Genomic DNA, 16,488 nt, shown 5'->3' with positions numbered 1-16,488 from the left:
TTCTTTTCGCTAATGTCGTTTCTCTGTCCTAGGTTCTCTGTGTGAGGCGGAGGTGAACGAGTGTAGCTCCTCCCCCTGTTTGAATGAAGGAGTGTGTGTGGACGAGGTCAACCAGTACACCTGCAGCTGTGCTGATGGCTTCACAGGTGGGATCCCTCTACCTCTTTACCAGACCCCTTGGGCACGTCAGTTACCTTCATTCATAATGATCAACGGCCACATTTCATGCAACTACTGCAAAGGCAAAACCAGCAAAACCACATTTGTCTGCAACATCAATGAAAAGCCAGCTACAGTTTATGCAGCAAACGTTCAATGCCGACAATGCAATTAATCGGGATCTCCTGTATTCATGCAAAAGGCGTTATGATCAACAACATGATCTTCTTCTAGGTTCTCATTGTGAGCTGGAGATAGACGAGTGTCAGTCCAGCCCGTGTCTGAACGGGGGTGTGTGTGACGACCTGGAGGGGGGGTACTCCTGCACCTGCCTCCCAGGCTACTCTGGGGACCGTTGTGAGGTCAACGTGGACGAGTGTAACAGCGCCCCCTGTCAGAACGGAGGGACATGTCGGGATGCCGTCGACAACTTCAGGTAATAAAAACCCTTTGCGGAAGGAGGTCTACGGACCTTCGGGGCTTCCTGGTTAAGTAAAGGTTATATCAAAAATATAATCAAATATGACTGACTGCTGTCAACCAAGTTGCCAAATCTTACTTCACCTACCAATATACTCATCTGCATGTTGATGTTTTTTTGGATAAACAAATATTTAAATCTAGACAATATGTTGAGCTTTTAATAGTGAAAGATAGTGAAGGCTAGCGTGCAAGGAACAGCATCGCGTTTGATGCGCATAATGTATTGTACAGGTATATATGACGTACTGCTCTCTTTCTGTGTCCAGGTGCCAGTGTGTGGAGGGCTACCGGGGCAGGCTGTGTCAGATAGATGTGGATGAGTGTCAAGCTAACCCCTGTATCAACGGGGCCACATGTGTGGACGGACTGGGCTTCTACACCTGCCGCTGCCCTCCTGGGTTCAACGGAACCAGGTGTGAGACAGGTATAGATGCCATGGAGAGAGAGAGAGAGAGAGAGAGAGAGAGAGAGAGAGAGAGGATGTGGAGGAGTTTGTGTTTATTGTGATTTTACCACAGTCTCAAAGAAGAACATTTATGGAAGTAAAACTTTGGCTGGGTCAGAAATGGCACCCTATTCTTTAGTCTTCATAGTGTACTATGTAGGGAACAGGGTGCTATTTTAGAGGTACACTTCGTGAAACCACTATTTAGTTTCACACAGGGCTATCATAATGAGAGCTTTCCTGTTTTCAGAAAGGAGAAAGGTAAATGGATCAATATCAACTTCAAAATCCATTTTCGTAGTCAACCATTTCTCTCTCTCTCACCATTTTTCTCTCCTTCTAACCTTAATGACTCAGAAACTGCTCCATTTATTTACTTATAAAACCTTTTTCGTAATCATCTTTATTTCCGGCCTGAACATTTTCTCTCCTTCAGAAATGTCAACATCCTTCAACCTGGACTTCGAGGTGTCAGGTATCCATGGTTACGTGATGATGGACGGCATGATGCCGGCACTGACGGAGATCACGTGTACTTTTTGGATGAGGTCTTCGGACACCACCAATTACGGCACGCCCATATCCTACGCTGTGGAGGGAAGTGACAACGCCTTCCTGCTCATAGACTACAACGGGTCAGTGCTGCCACGCACACACACAGACACATACACACCCACACAGACACACACACAACTTTCCCTTTCCCATAAATGTTACGGCTGTCATAAGACACTAGCCACAGCTGTACTATTCTCGGGGTCCTCACAAAACACAATACAAAACAATATTATTTTCTGTCTTTTCTCTGCTGCCTCCCCCTGCCTCCACCTCTCTCTCTCTCTATATCTCTCTCTCTCTCTCTCTCTCTCTCTCTCTCTCTCTCTCTCTCTCTCTCTCTCTCTCTCTCTCTCTCCTCCCTGTTCCCCAGGTGGGTCCTGTACGTCAACGGTAAGGAGCGTATCACAGACTGCCCGGCGGTCAACACGGGTCAGTGGCACCACATCGGCGTGTCATGGCGTAGCTGGGACGGGGACTGGAGGGTCTACATCAATGGCAACCCCTCGGACGGAGGGAAAGGCCTGTCAGTGGGCACCACCATCCCAGGTGTAGTGCTATCCTCAGCCTGCTCATAGCTGTGGTCTTAGTGTCGTAGTGTCATGATGCACCGTATTCATAGTTCCATGCATATAATGTAGTTTCCTACATCCCAAGTGTAGCGCTATTGTCAGCCTGCTCAAAATAAAGTAGCAGTTCATTGTCAATCTATATATCATCATAGCACCACAGCTAACCATCCCAGGTGTAGTGCTATTTTCAGTAGTGCCTTAGCCTGATCTTGTGTCTGCTTATTGTGTCCTTGTGTCCTGGTAGCCTGCTTACGGTTTCTAAGTGGGGCACAGTTTAGCATATCAAAAAGTAGAATGATGCTATTTTGCAGGTCTTAATGAAATAATAGCAGTGAGGTTAGGTTTCCAAGGCACATTTCACAGAACCCGAAGAAAGCAAGAGAGGTGGTTAACCTTTGACCCTTGACCTCTACCCTCCAGGTGGAGGGGCGTTGGTTCTGGGCCAGGACCAGGACCAGAGGGGCGAGGGCTTCAACCCCGTGGAGTCCTTCGTCGGATCCCTCAGCCAGCTCCACATCTGGGACCGGGTTCTCGACCCACAGCAAGTAAATCCCACTGACGCACAAATCCAACTGTCCTAGCTACTGCTCGACAACCTGAACTACAGACTCACATATTAGAACTGTAGCTAGTATATCACTATCTAAACATAACGACCAGCTTAGTTACTAAGTCTGTTTCTGCTTTAGAACAACTTGTTTTTCATTGCCACGCTAACCGTGTTTGACACACAAAATAGTAGTCTCAAGCAGAAGAAGACTGTTGTCCAGGCTACATAACTGACTACAGTACATAAACTAGCATCTCTGTTGTGGCAAATGTTTGAAATGTCTGTGTAACATATAAAACAAACCTCTGTCGCATAAAGTGACCCCCATATTTCTCTGGGTCCATAGATCAAAATACTAGCCAACACCTGCCCGGGGAACAACATCAGAGGCAACGTCCTGGCGTGGCCGGATTTCCTCAATGGAGTGGTGGGGAGAGTCAAGACCAACCCCGACTGCATATTCTGTGCTGGTGAGGGACAGATCTAGGATCAGCTTACTCTGGCAAAGTCCTAACCTTAACCATTAGGGGGATAAACACGTGTCTAGTGGAAACGTTAACCCTCTCCGTTCTCCTCCTCAATTGCGTTTGTTTGTGTGTCAGACTGCCCCCTGCTAGAGAATGCTGTGCCTCACCTGCGTGCGTCCAGTCCAGCTGTCAGCCCAGGCTCTCAGACGCAGCTGTTCTGTGATCCCGGCTTCTACCTGGTGGGGGAGCCGCTGCTTCAGTGTCAGAACAAGGGAGAGTGGAGTCACGCCCTGCCCCGCTGTGAACGTGAGGGACCATTAGTTAGACATACACAGACCCTAACACTATATTCACACATACATGCATCCATGCACCTCGACACACACGCGCGCATGCGTGCGTACATGCACTCACGCAGGCAAGCACACACGCGCATACAGACACACAGACAGAAGCATTAGAACGCAGAGTTTGCATTTGAGTCAGCTAAATACATAAACATGACCTCAGTAGTAGAGGATAACCATCAGAAAGCATTCACACACCAAAACCATTGAGCCTATCTGTCAATTATTTCAATTCATATTTCAATGGCAACGTGGGCAAACTCAGACATGAAATGCCAAACAACAAACGGTGAGCTATCATAGTAATGTATAAAATGCCCAATAATGAAAGAAAAACATTGTCATTTTGAATTCTATAAAGTTAGTGTCAAAGAGGCTGACAAATGATTGTTGTCCATCGATAATGAGAAACCACCTGGTGTTGACAAATGAGATAGGAAGCTACTGAGGATGGTAGCAGACTATATTGCCACTCCTGTTTGTCATATCTTTAATCTGAGCCTCGGCAAAATTGTTTGTCCTCAGACCTGGAGGGAAGCTAAAGTCATGCCTCTACCCAAGAATGGTAAAGTACCCTTTACTGGTTCTAACAGCCGACCAATCAGCTTGCTGCCGGCTCTTAGCAAACTGTTGGGGGGAAAATGGTGTTTGACCAGATACAATGCTTTTTTTCTTTGAACAATGCAATACCAGACTTTCAGCATTCTGATAGAGAAGGGCACTCAACATGCACTGTGCTGACACAAATAAAAGAAGATTGGCTAAAAGAAATTGATGGTAAGAAGATTGTGGGAGCTGTATTGTTAGACTGTAGTGCAGACTTTGATGTTATTGACCATAATCTGTTAGTGGAAAAAATGTATATGTTGTGGCTTTACATCTTCTACCATATCATGGGCTGAGAGATACTGTATCTATCCATAGACCCTAAACAAAGAGTTGCAGTCCGTTTTGGAATGGGTGGCTAGTAATAAACTAGTCCTGAACATCTCTAAAACTAAGAGCATTGTATTTGGCACTAATCAATCCCTACGTTCGAGACTTCAGCTGAGTCTGGTAAAGAATGGTGTGTCTGTTGAGCAAGTAGAGGAAATGAATACTCTTGGTGTCACCTTAGACAGTAAATGATCATGGCCAAAGCATATTGATTCAATTATTGTAAAGATGTGGAGAGGTCTGTTTGTGATAAAGAGATGCTCAGCTTTCTTTACACCATAATCGACCAAACAAGTCCTGCAGGCTCCAGTTTTGATCTATTCTTGACTACTGCCCATGTGATATAGTAAAGTGTTTCAAAGAAAGATCTAGAACATCTGCAGCTGGCCCAGAACAGCACATCTTTCCCTTCAATGTACACAGATGGCTAATGTCAACCGTGTGCATGTCGGTCTCTCTTGGCTCAAAGTAGAAGAGAGATTGACTGCATAAATAGTTTTTTTTGTTGTTGGTGGGAAATATTAACGTGTTTAAAATGTCCAAATTGTCTGTATAATCAACTTACATATCGCTCTGACAGACATACTTACCCCACCAGACATGCCACCAAGGGGTCTCGTCACAGTCCCCAGGTCCAGCACAAATTCAAGAAAGCTTACAGTATTATATAGAGCCATGATTGCATTGAACTCCCTTCCATTTCATATAGCGCCAGTGAACAGCAAATCTTGTTTAAAAAAATACAAAATAAAGCAACGCCTCACGGCGCAACGCCTCTGACATGTATGTGTAACTGATAGACGCACACACACACACACACACACACATTTTTATTCTTTAGTTCTATTGTTTATGTTTTTATTTGTGTTCATTTGTGTGTCTTTAGTTGTAGTTGTTTTTATTTGATATATATGTGTCTGTAATGTCTTTGTTCATGTTTTAAATGTATGTAAACTGTAAACTGTCTTTTTGTCTGGAATGTCTTTCTCGTTATGTGTCGGACCCCAGGAAGACTAGCTGTCGCCATTGGCGTCGGCTAATGGGGATCCTAATAAAAATCATAAAATCATGACCTGTGTACTGTCTATCTATAGGAGTGACGTATGGGTTAATACCTACCATCTTCGTTATCGTAACCATAGTAGTTACATAGCCATTGAACACATTCACAAAACCTAACCTGTGTATATTTGCCTGTTTACCTGCATAGGAGTGACGTGTGGTCCCCCTCGGCCCCTGGAGCATGGTCTATTCCAGGGTACCGACTACCACGCAGGCAGCACTGTGGTGTACCAGTGTAACCCTGGCTTCTACCTGCTGGGAGATGCCAAGGTTCTCTGTGCCAACAGTGGGAAGTGGGGAGGAAACCCACCAGCCTGCCTGGGTAAGACATGAAACTCAGACACTGGATGAATATACATTATGAACTGTCTCAATTCGTTAGCCTCAATTTGTCGGAGCATGGACTCCACAAGGTGTCGAAAGAGTTCCACAGGGATGCTGACCCGTGTTGACTCCAACGCTTCCCACGGTTGTGTCAAGTTGACTGGCTGTCTTTTTGGGTGGTGGACCATTCTTGATACACACGGGAAACTGTTGAGTGTGAAAAACCCAGCAACGTTACAGTTCTTGACGAACTCAAACCGTTGCACGTGGCACCTACTACCATACCCCGTTCATAGGCCCTGAAATATTTTGTCTTGCCCATTCACCCTCCATGTCTCAGTTGTCTCAAGGCTTAAAAATGATTATTTAACCTGTGTTCGACCCCTTCATCTACACTGATTGAAGTGGATATAACAAGTGACCTCTATAAGGGTTCATAGCTTTCACCTGGATTCACCTGGTCGGTGTACACTTTGGGTTCCCTTAAAAATTTCCTTGTTTTTGAAAGAAAAGCAAATGTTTTGTCCATTAAAATAACATCAAATTAATCAGAAATACAGTGTAGTCATTATTAATGTTGTAAATGACTATTGTAGCTGGAAACAGCAGATTTTAATGGAATATCTACATAGGCGTAGAGGCCCATTATCAGCAACCATCACTCCTGTGTTCCAATGGCATGTTGTGTTAGCTAATCCAAGTGTATCATTTTAAAAGGCCAATTGATCATGGAGCCTTTTCACTTTTGACTTTGAGACTGGTGTTTTGCGGGTACTATTTAATGAAGCTGCCAGTTGAGGACTTGTGAGGCGTCTGTTTCTCCAACTAGGCGCTCTAATGTACTTGTAGATATTAAAATGTATTTTTATAAATCTGCCATTCCCAGCTACAATAGTCATTAACAATGTCTACACTGTATTTCTGATTAATTTGATGTTATTTTAATTCAAAAACTTTTCTTTCAAAAACAAGGACATTTCTAAGTGACCCCAAACTTTGTAATAGTAGTGTATGTCATGGAAAGATGTTCCTAATGTTTTGTATAACTACCGTATTTAGTGTATGTTAATAAATACATGTTTTCAACCACTGCAGTGTGTAATGATGCTATGTGTACATACAGATGTGGATGAGTGTGCTTTGGGCTCAGACTGCGATGAACACGCCAGCTGTCAGAACACAGACGGCTCTTACATCTGCACCTGTATCCACCCCTACACCGGAGATGGGAAGAACTGCACAGGTAACACACACACAAACACACACACACACACGTACTGTAGCATACTGCAGGCCCGGACCATACCACCTGAGCCCAAGGTTTCCCCCAGTCAGGTCCTGTGGTCAGGACAATCTCAGGGCCTCAGCAATGACACTTCTTAGTTATACCACAAGCTACAAAACCCCTTATCAATGTATAGCAATGCCTCTCATGCCTTATCATCAAACAACTAGAGTTTACCAAAATGTTTGAATTCATGAATATCTTTTGGCGCTTCAAGGTGCAGTATGTAGCTACAGTACCAAACCTTTGTAGTTTTTTTTCTCTGTATTTATGTTATCAATCTAGAGCCAGTAAAGTGTGAGAACCCGGGGGCACCAGAGTTCGGTTACCGGGACGGCAGTAACTTCTTGATGGGAAGTGAGGTTGTGTTCAGCTGCAAGGAGGGTTACGAACTGATTGGCTCATCGCATGTCCAATGCCTGGAGACAGGAAGCTGGAATGGTGTTTTCCCATATTGTAGAGGTACAGAAAACATCAACATACAGTACCAGTCAACAGTTTGGACACACCTACTCATTCAAGGTTTTTTCTGTATTTTTCAATATTTTTTACTATTTTCTACATTGTACAATAATAGTGAAGACATCAAAACTATGAAATAACACATGGAATCATGTAGTAAACCAAAAAGTGTTAAACAAATCAAAATATATGTTATATTTTAAATTCTCTTGGCATTCTCTCAACCAGCTTCACCTGGAATGTTTTCCCACATATGTTCCCACATATGCTGAGCACTTGTTGGCTGTTTTTCCTTCACAAACCATCTCAATAGGGTTGAGGTCGGGTGATTGTGGAGGCCAGGTCATCTGATGCAGCCCTCCATCACTCTACTTATTGGTCAAATAGCCCTTACACAGTCTGGAGGTGTGCTGGGTCATTGTCCTGTTGAAAAACAAAGGATAGTCCCACTAAGCGCAAACCAAATGTGTTGGCGTATCGCTGAAGAATGTTGTGGTAGCCATATTGGTTAAGTGTGCCTTGAATTCTAAATAAATCACAGACAGTGTTACCAGCAAAGCACACCCACACCATCACAGCTCCTCCTCTATGCGTCACGTGGGAACCACACATGTAGTGATCACCGATTCACCTACTCTGCATCTCTTTTTGGTTGAAACCAAAAATCTCAAATTTGGACTCATCAGACCAAAGGACAGATTTCAAGGGTCTAATGCGTGTTTCTTGGCCCAAGCAAGTCTTTTCTTCTTATTGGTGTCCTTTTGTAGTGGTTTCTTTGCAGCAATTCGACCATGAAGGCATGATTCATGTAGTCTCCTCTGAACAGTTGATGCTGAGATGTGTCTGTTACTCTATGAAGCATTTATTTGGGCTGCAATTTCTGAGGCTGGTAACTCTAATGAACTTATCCTCTGCAGCAGAGGTACCTCTGGGTCAAAGTTATGACATTTTCTGGACTAACTGATGTAATGATGGACTGTTGTTTCTCTTTGCTTTTCTCTTTGAGCTGTTCTTGCCATAATATGGACTTGGTAGGGTTATCTTCTGTACCAACCCTACCTTGTCTCAATACAACATTATGTACAGTATGATAATGTATCCAGAAATACCCAGTTTCATGACAGTCCATTTCCATTTGAGTAATCTAACACTACCCTCATATCCAGAGGGTACAGCCACTGCATTCAATGAGGTACTTAGTCAACAACATTATAAATAACACAATTATCCTGATTATGCCCATATATCCTTTGTTAATCTCAGATCTGCCTCTGAACCGGGCCACTGGATCTAACCCTAACCCACACTGTTTCTGGGCCTAACCCTAACTCACACTGTCTCTGGGTCACATAGTCTTGTGAAAGCCAGGGGAATCAGATCGGTATAGGACAAGTCTGGTCTGGCCTGTCTGGTCACACCACATAGGCACGGGGTACCATGGATATTATACAGAGAACCAGGGTTTCAGTACCAGGATGTTATACTGTACCTGTGTGTCCTCTGATTCCAACAGGTGGGACATATGACATACTGTATATAAGTTGTTTGTCAAAAAGTAATCAACCGTTTCTTAGACCCCATTGAAATATGAGGATACTGGCAGGTGAACTGAAGACTTGGTTCAAAGTTTCATAACCTAATAGGACATTATACTATAGAACAACATAACATGATGAAACATTATTTACCGAAGAACTTTCATAAAAGCTGTTTATTTTTGTAAATTGACCATTCCTAGAACTGATCAACCCCCGCGGTCTTGTCTTGTTCCCCAGCCCTCTCCTGTGGACGGCCCTCTGTCCCAGAGAACGCTGTGATGATGGGGACCAACTTCACGTTTGGAAGCAAGGTGACTTTCAGGTACCACCGTCAGCCATTTACAACAAGTGTCATACTGACAAAGGCGACCGTTTAGCTGGAACAACAATACGGATGTGCTGTTGCGTTGAGATAATGCTGCAGTAATATATTCTGTTCTCTATTGTCTCTCTCCCATTAAGATACTGTATGTGTTACTTACTGTAAAGATATCAACAACCAAACACATTTCCATGAGCATTAGGCTGATAGATAGTTGCTGAAATAAACCTCTATTGACATTGCCATGTCTCCCGTATTCTCCCATTATGAATGTATTTTTTTCCCTCTGGTCCACTTCAGCTGTGTTACGGGGTTCGTCCCAGGTGACCCCTATGATATGCGGTGTCAGAGCAGTCTGAAGTGGAGCAGAGCGCCCCCTGCCTGTCAACGAGTCACCTGTGGGGACCCTCCACGCGTAGACAATTCAGATGTCACCCTCAAAGGGACAACTTACCTGTCCACAGTGCTCTACACCTGTGCAGAGGGATACAGGTAAGGATGAAGTCTGTCCTGGGTTATCATTTCTGGTTTTATATCCACATAGCGTCTCTGAGTGGGAGTGCTGATCTAGGATCAGGTCTCCAACTGCCCACATAATCTTATTCATCATAATATAAAAGGTGAAACTGATCCTAGATCAGCAGTTCCTGGTATTATGGGTCTTGTAAAGGTTCATGAAGGTGTCATAAAAAGATAAGATCCTTATCCATTGAAAATAATAAGACATGCTATAGATTGAAGTTCCTCCCTCGATGTAGTGACTTTGAAAGTGTGTGTATGAGTATAAATATATTGTGTGTAAAATGTGTGCATGTGTTAAGACTGCAGGGCTCTGAGGAGGTGGTGTGTGAGGCGTCAGGAGAGTGGAGCAGCCCTGCTCCTTTGTGTGCCAGCATCCACTGTGGAGACCCTCCTGCCCTCCGAGACGCCGCAACCATCGGGGATGACCACGCCCTGGGCAACAAGGTGCATTACGTCTGCAAAGAAGGGTAAATAATGTACAGTCAACCATATTCCATTAGGATACAAGTTAGTATGTTGACTTAATTGAGGCCTTGTATATTCCAGGCAACACTTCTCAAGTGTTGTAAGACCTGGCTGAACACGACTACCTCAGTGTTAGCAACATCACCATTAAAGTCACAGTTCAAGTAATCTCGTCCACCAGCCGCCTCTCTCCCTGTTGAACCATCTGGTTTCACAGCGCCTCAGAGCGGGACTTGACTGGAAGTCTATGGCAGAAGCAGACGAAACAACCGCTGATTTTAATTGGCTGATCTCTCAGGCTATTAGCATAGCCCTCCCTCGTACATTGCATCTTAGAAATAGTTTTCACATATAAACTTTATATGCCCGAACTCAGAATTAATTGGGCTTCCCAAAAAATGGTGGCATGCTCGCTCCCTCTCCTGACTCGATTTTAACCACACCCTTTTCAAGTCCCACTTTGTTGCACAGTGTTACCAGGCTCTACGCGCCAGCAATTCGAGCCAAGGGCAAGTTACAGTTCAAGTAGTTGTTACAGTATGTAGTTGTACAGGTAGTAGTGCTATACCATTTTGTATCTTTACTTTTCATTTTTGTTGGATTTATTACTTCCTGTCCTGATCCACATTTGATTGTCTCTGTCTCCACAGATACACTCTGATTGGACCAGAGACCAGAGAGTGCCTGTCAACTGGCCAATGGAGTCCTACCTCCGCTCAGTGTGTCCCCCGATCCTGTGGCCCTCCCCCTTCCATAGACCACGCCATTGCCCATGCCGGCCACCAGCTCTTTGGCGACACGGCCAACTACTTCTGCACAGACGGCTACACCGCTGGCAACAATTCTAAGGTTATTCATCTCTTTTATTGCCCTTTCATTTGTTTGGATCTCGTTCATTTTGTTGTTAATTTTTTTTATGCAGTTAAATAAAGTTTGATTTGACTTGATTTCAAGGTGGTCTGCAACGCCCAGGGAGTGTGGGCACCCCCCGAAGGCCAGGAGGACCCTCACTGCATTGCCAATTTCTGCCAGCGCCCGACTGACCTGCCCCACGCCATCTTGGACTCTGCCAATAAACCCAAGTATGCCAGCAACACAGAGGTCAGCTACAAATGTGAAGAGGGTTTCGTCCTCAACACAACCGCCACGCTGAAATGCATGATTGGAGGGAAATGGATGCCCTCGCCGTACGATGTGGGTTGCGTGCCGGTGCGGTGCTCCAAACCATCTGGCATCGAGAGGGGGTATGTGAGTGGAACCAACTATAGTTTTGGAGCAATGGTGGCGTACAGTTGTGATAAGGGTTTCCTGATCCGAGGGGAGAAGAGGAGGACATGTAAGGCCAATGGAGAGTGGGGAGGGGTCCTACCTGTCTGTCAGCCTGTCTCTTGCCCCTTCCCCCCACCCCTCAAAAATGGATTCATCCAGGTACGTTGTTCCTCCTCTCAAATTAATGTCAAGGCTGAATCTAGAAAGGTGTGGAGAAACATTAACTGTAATCATTACAAATAAAAACATTATACATTTTGTAAGTCCATTAATTGAGTAAAAACAACTAAAAGTTCAATTTCAGAGGTTCCACTTTGTTTCCACTCGTTCCTGTTCTTGGCCATCTAATTCGATCATAGAGAAATATCCTTCTCATTTCTTCTGGCAAGGGATCTTGCGTAATCTCAGTCAAAACACAGTGTCCTCGCTGTACAATAAAACATCTTATTTTGTGTTTCCCCCTACAGAACAAAGGCCGTTTCTTCTTCAACAGCAAGGTGACATACGCATGCAACGCCGGCTACCGGCTGACGGGCCGTCCGGTGCGACTATGCCAGGCCAACCGCCAGTGGTCTAACGGCGACTCGCCCGTCTGCCACCTCCTGACCTGCGACACCCCGCCCAGCATCCTGCATGGCCAATACAGAGGCTCTGTCTTTGAGGTGGGCCGCAAGGTCGAATATGTCTGCGACGAGGGCTATGAGATCGCTGGCGACGCCGTGTGGACGTGTCTGAAGTACGGCAAGTGGGACAAATCGAGGCGTCCGCACTGCTCCCCGGTCCAGTGTCCAGAGCCGCCCTTAGAGGAGAACCACCTGGTTCTACGTAGTCTAGACTCTGACTCCGGAACTGTGGAACTGTCCTGCGAGGACGGGTATGTTCTCCACGGTGCCCGGACCCTCCACTGCACCCCCGCCCAGGAGTGGAATGACACCTTCCCCGTCTGCAAGCAGGTGTTCTGCGGCCCGCCGCCCGAGGTGGCCTTTGGCGACCCATCGTCAGCACCGCTATCGGCCCCGTCCTATTTCAGCTCGGTGGTGAGCTACTCCTGCATGGACGGGTTTACTCTGAGGAAGGAGGGGTCTGTGACCTGCCAGGCGGATGGACACTGGAGCAGCCCTGTCCCAGAGTGTATACCAGTAGAGTGCCCCCAACCTGTAGAGATAGCTAACGGTATAGTGGACGTTCAGGGACTGATGTATCTCAGCACGGCCCTCTACAGCTGTAAACCTGGTTATACTTTAGTAGGCAACGCTACAGTACTCTGTGGTGAAAGTGGGTTATGGATTGGAGGCGTGCCTTCTTGTCGACCAATCGAGTGCTCCGTCCCCAAAGAGATACCCAACGGGAAGGTGGCGTATACCAAACTGCAGTTCAGCCACGCTGTCACCTACTCCTGTCGCCGTGGTTACCGTCTCCAAGGCCCCGAGACATTGAAGTGTCTGGCAAACGGGCAGTGGGATCAAGAAACACCCGTGTGTGTCCAGATCTACTGCGCCCCGCCCAACCCCATAGACAACGGCTTCGTGGAGGGACTCGACCACAAATTCGGCGTCACCATCTTCTACAGTTGTTTCCCCGGCTTCCAATTGGTTGGCCAGAACCACCTAACCTGCGAGGAGTTTGGTTGGTCTAGTCCTGTCCCAGTCTGTGTTCCCTCTGACTGCGGCCTGCCCCCTCATATCGACTTCGGCGACTATTTGAGACTCTTGGATCCGAACGCAGAGCTAGCCGGCAGGGACGCAGCTATAACCTCCAAGCCTATAGGTGGCGCTACAGTGGCATTTTCACTCATGGATATGCGCTTCCTGCATGGGACTGTGATAGTGTACCGCTGCCACAAGGGCTACGAACTTACAGCCCCTACGGCCTTGGTGTGCCTGGAGGATGGTGGATGGAATGGGACGGCTCCGATGTGTGTCCCTGCAGAGTGTGAGGAGCCGTCAAGCCCGGACCACGGTTCTGTGAACATCACAGACACAACCCTGGGCAGCCTGGTGAAGTACAGCTGTGAGCAGGGATACGAGTTACAGGGAGAGTCAGTCAGACAGTGTGTGGCGGGCCGACGGTGGAGCGATGTACCGCCTGTCTGCCGACCTATAAGCTGCGATGACCCGGGCAACATTGATAACGGCTCGAACCACGTGGATTCCTTCCTGTATCTGGGAGTGTTGCACTACGAGTGTAATTACGGGTTCAACCTGAAGGGCGGCGACACCAGGACCTGTCAGGCAGACGCTAGGTGGGATGGTGAGAAGCCGTGGTGTGAGCCTATCTTATGTGGCTCTCCAGTCGTCCCTAGTGATGTCACTGTGAAGGGGAAGGAATATACGTTTAGCAAACAGGTTGAGCTGAGCTGTAGGGCTGGATTGCTCCTACAAGGCCCCTCTGTTAGTGTGTGTCAGGCCGATGGTACATGGAGTCAAGGGTCACCTGAATGCCGCTCAGCAAACTGTGGCAGACCAACATCCATCCAAAATGGTCAAGTCTTGGGCTCGGACTTTGGCTACGGTCATGAGGTGTGGTACAAGTGCGAGGAGGGGTACAGCCTCAGCGGCGGCAACCCCACACGGTTGTGTCGCGGGGATGGACTCTGGGGGGAAGGCCCTGCCCCTCGCTGTGACATCATTGCCTGTGACCCGCCGCAGGACATCAGTCACGGGTTCCTCAACGGCTCCAGCTTCAACTACGATGATGTCGTAGAGTACGTGTGTTTCGACGGGTACGAGGTTGTCGGAGACCCCGTCCTCCGCTGTTCTGCCCAGGGCCACTGGGTTGGGACGGTACCAGAGTGCCTCCCCTGCCTCTGCACCCCTCCAATGTTAAAATACGGGGTGGTGCTGGGGCGCGACCACGCCTGCGGTGACCGGATCTCCTTCCACTGTGATGAGGGCTACAAGATTCTGGGGCCATCAACGGCAACATGTGAGAAGGGCGGGTTGTGGAGCCCAGGTGTTCCCGTGTGTAGCCGGGGGAGATGCGTGGCCGCTCCGCCTACAATACCGCACGCTGTCCAGCAGGGCGGCGGCGCCACTGCAGCTGACACTGTCACCTACAGGTGCAGACCAGGTTACCAGATGAAGGGGTCCTACCCCCATGTTACCTGTGGTAGGGAAGGCAGGTGGGGGGAGGTGAGGATCAGCTGTGAGCCCGTCTCTTGTGGAGCTCCAACTCCTGTGTCCCATGCTCAGGTGGTGGGAGAGACATTCACTTTTGGGAGCCAGATACAATACAGGTGAATGTGAACTTCTGTATCTTATTTGTCCAATCTTTGTGTTAGATAAGTACCACTATCCAAGTAGATTTAATATCCCTCTCACCCCCTTCTCTCTAGGTGTGATGAGGGGTATGAGCTGTCCAGCCAGTCTGACTCTCTGAGCTGTCAGTCTGAAGGCACCTGGTCTAAACAAAGCATCAGGTGCCGCCCCGTTCCGTGCCCGCTCCCTGCCAACCTCCCCACCCACGTCATGGTCACGGGGGAGGACCTCACCCCGGTTGGGGGGGTAGTCACCCTCTCCTGCCCAACGGGGTTCATCCTGCAGGGACCAGACCTGGCAGAGTGCCAAGTGAGACTGCTACTGTGTCAACAAAAAAATTGTGGTGACATTTTTTTTTTTCATCAATTGCATTGATGTTTTGGTCCAAAAGGCCATCATCAGAACACTGAAAAATAACAGACAGAACCTAGTCAGAACTTTACCTCTGGTCGATTTTATCACCTTTTATTTTGACTATTGGGTTATTCACATCATTCATTTCATGTGATTTAGCTAAATGTTTACTGAATATGAATTCATTTCATGACTCTTTCTTTATGTTGTACTGTAGCTAGGTGGTAGCTGGTCTCCAGGCCTGTCCTCTGTCTCCTGTGGTCTGGTAGTTTGTGAGAAACCTCCTCTTCTTCCACATGGCATCACTGAGGGGGACAGTTACAGCTACGGAGACATTGTCTTGTACACCTGCCTGCCTGGGTTTGAGATGAAGGTAATGTCTGACACAATATTATACCATCACGATATTATATTATTGCAGTATTATTACAATATTATAGAGTATTATTACAAAACAGAGAATATTTTGCTTCAATTTGGGATAAAATGATTGTATGATTAAAATATGAGCCATGATGCGACAGGAAATAGGCCTATTGGAGTTTTAAATCCTCTGGCGTTGAGGGTGGAATTACATTGAATCAAAGTTATAATAATATGAATTATGATTATATTTTGATAGAGAATAGAGTGCAATGCATCATGGTAGATTTGAGATTGCTATAGTGAAAAATCAAATAAATGTCACTATCACTCTTACTTTGGGTGAAACCTGAGAGACTGCCAAACACATTATGTGCATTGCCTAGACACATTTTGTGACGTGGTGAGGTTGGACCCAGGTGCAGAGAAGAGACCAGACGAGGAATCAGTGGTTAAGGATAAACATAATACTTTACTGAGAAACGATAACGGAAGAATCGCAGTAACACTGGGAAAACAACAGACACTATGTCTTGAAAACTCACTCAGGCGACAAGCGCACATGGCACACAATTCAAAGCTTCAGCAAAGGACAACAGCAAACACACCTCTTTTAACAGCGAAATCATAATGAGTAAATAGGACACGCCTGAGTGTCGTTAATGTCTCTGGGACCTCTCTGCCGTCCGCTGGTGACAGGTGGAACCATGAAACATGACCTATTACTGGAAATCACATGACATCATTTCCC

At 46.6% G+C, this 16,488-nt stretch overlaps 1 protein-coding gene across 2 annotated transcripts in view; it reads left to right on the top strand.

The window, feature by feature from the left end:
• The window catches only part of LOC139378911 (sushi, von Willebrand factor type A, EGF and pentraxin domain containing 1), a 132,821-nt gene that overhangs the window by 96,664 nt on the left and 19,669 nt on the right, over positions 1–16,488 (top strand). For both annotated transcript variants that reach the window (XM_071121513.1, XM_071121514.1), the window contains exons 23-41: positions 33–146; positions 394–595; positions 909–1,066; positions 1,524–1,722; positions 2,016–2,191; positions 2,635–2,759; positions 3,111–3,234; positions 3,367–3,537; positions 5,725–5,898; positions 7,024–7,143; positions 7,471–7,647; positions 9,423–9,507; positions 9,808–9,999; positions 10,329–10,496; positions 11,145–11,343; positions 11,449–11,922; positions 12,231–14,998; positions 15,098–15,329; positions 15,592–15,747. In XM_071121513.1, coding sequence (XP_070977614.1) covers positions 33–146; positions 394–595; positions 909–1,066; positions 1,524–1,722; positions 2,016–2,191; positions 2,635–2,759; positions 3,111–3,234; positions 3,367–3,537; positions 5,725–5,898; positions 7,024–7,143; positions 7,471–7,647; positions 9,423–9,507; positions 9,808–9,999; positions 10,329–10,496; positions 11,145–11,343; positions 11,449–11,922; positions 12,231–14,998; positions 15,098–15,329; positions 15,592–15,747 — 6,014 coding nt within the window. The remainder of the gene's footprint in view (positions 1–32; positions 147–393; positions 596–908; positions 1,067–1,523; positions 1,723–2,015; positions 2,192–2,634; positions 2,760–3,110; positions 3,235–3,366; positions 3,538–5,724; positions 5,899–7,023; positions 7,144–7,470; positions 7,648–9,422; positions 9,508–9,807; positions 10,000–10,328; positions 10,497–11,144; positions 11,344–11,448; positions 11,923–12,230; positions 14,999–15,097; positions 15,330–15,591; positions 15,748–16,488) is intronic.

This window comes from Oncorhynchus clarkii, chromosome 21 (genome assembly GCF_045791955.1).
Source record: "Oncorhynchus clarkii lewisi isolate Uvic-CL-2024 chromosome 21, UVic_Ocla_1.0, whole genome shotgun sequence".
Classification (NCBI taxonomy): domain Eukaryota; kingdom Metazoa; phylum Chordata; class Actinopteri; order Salmoniformes; family Salmonidae; genus Oncorhynchus; species Oncorhynchus clarkii.
Note: the sequence above shows the minus strand (reverse complement) of the source record. Positions and strands in the feature narration are given on the sequence as shown.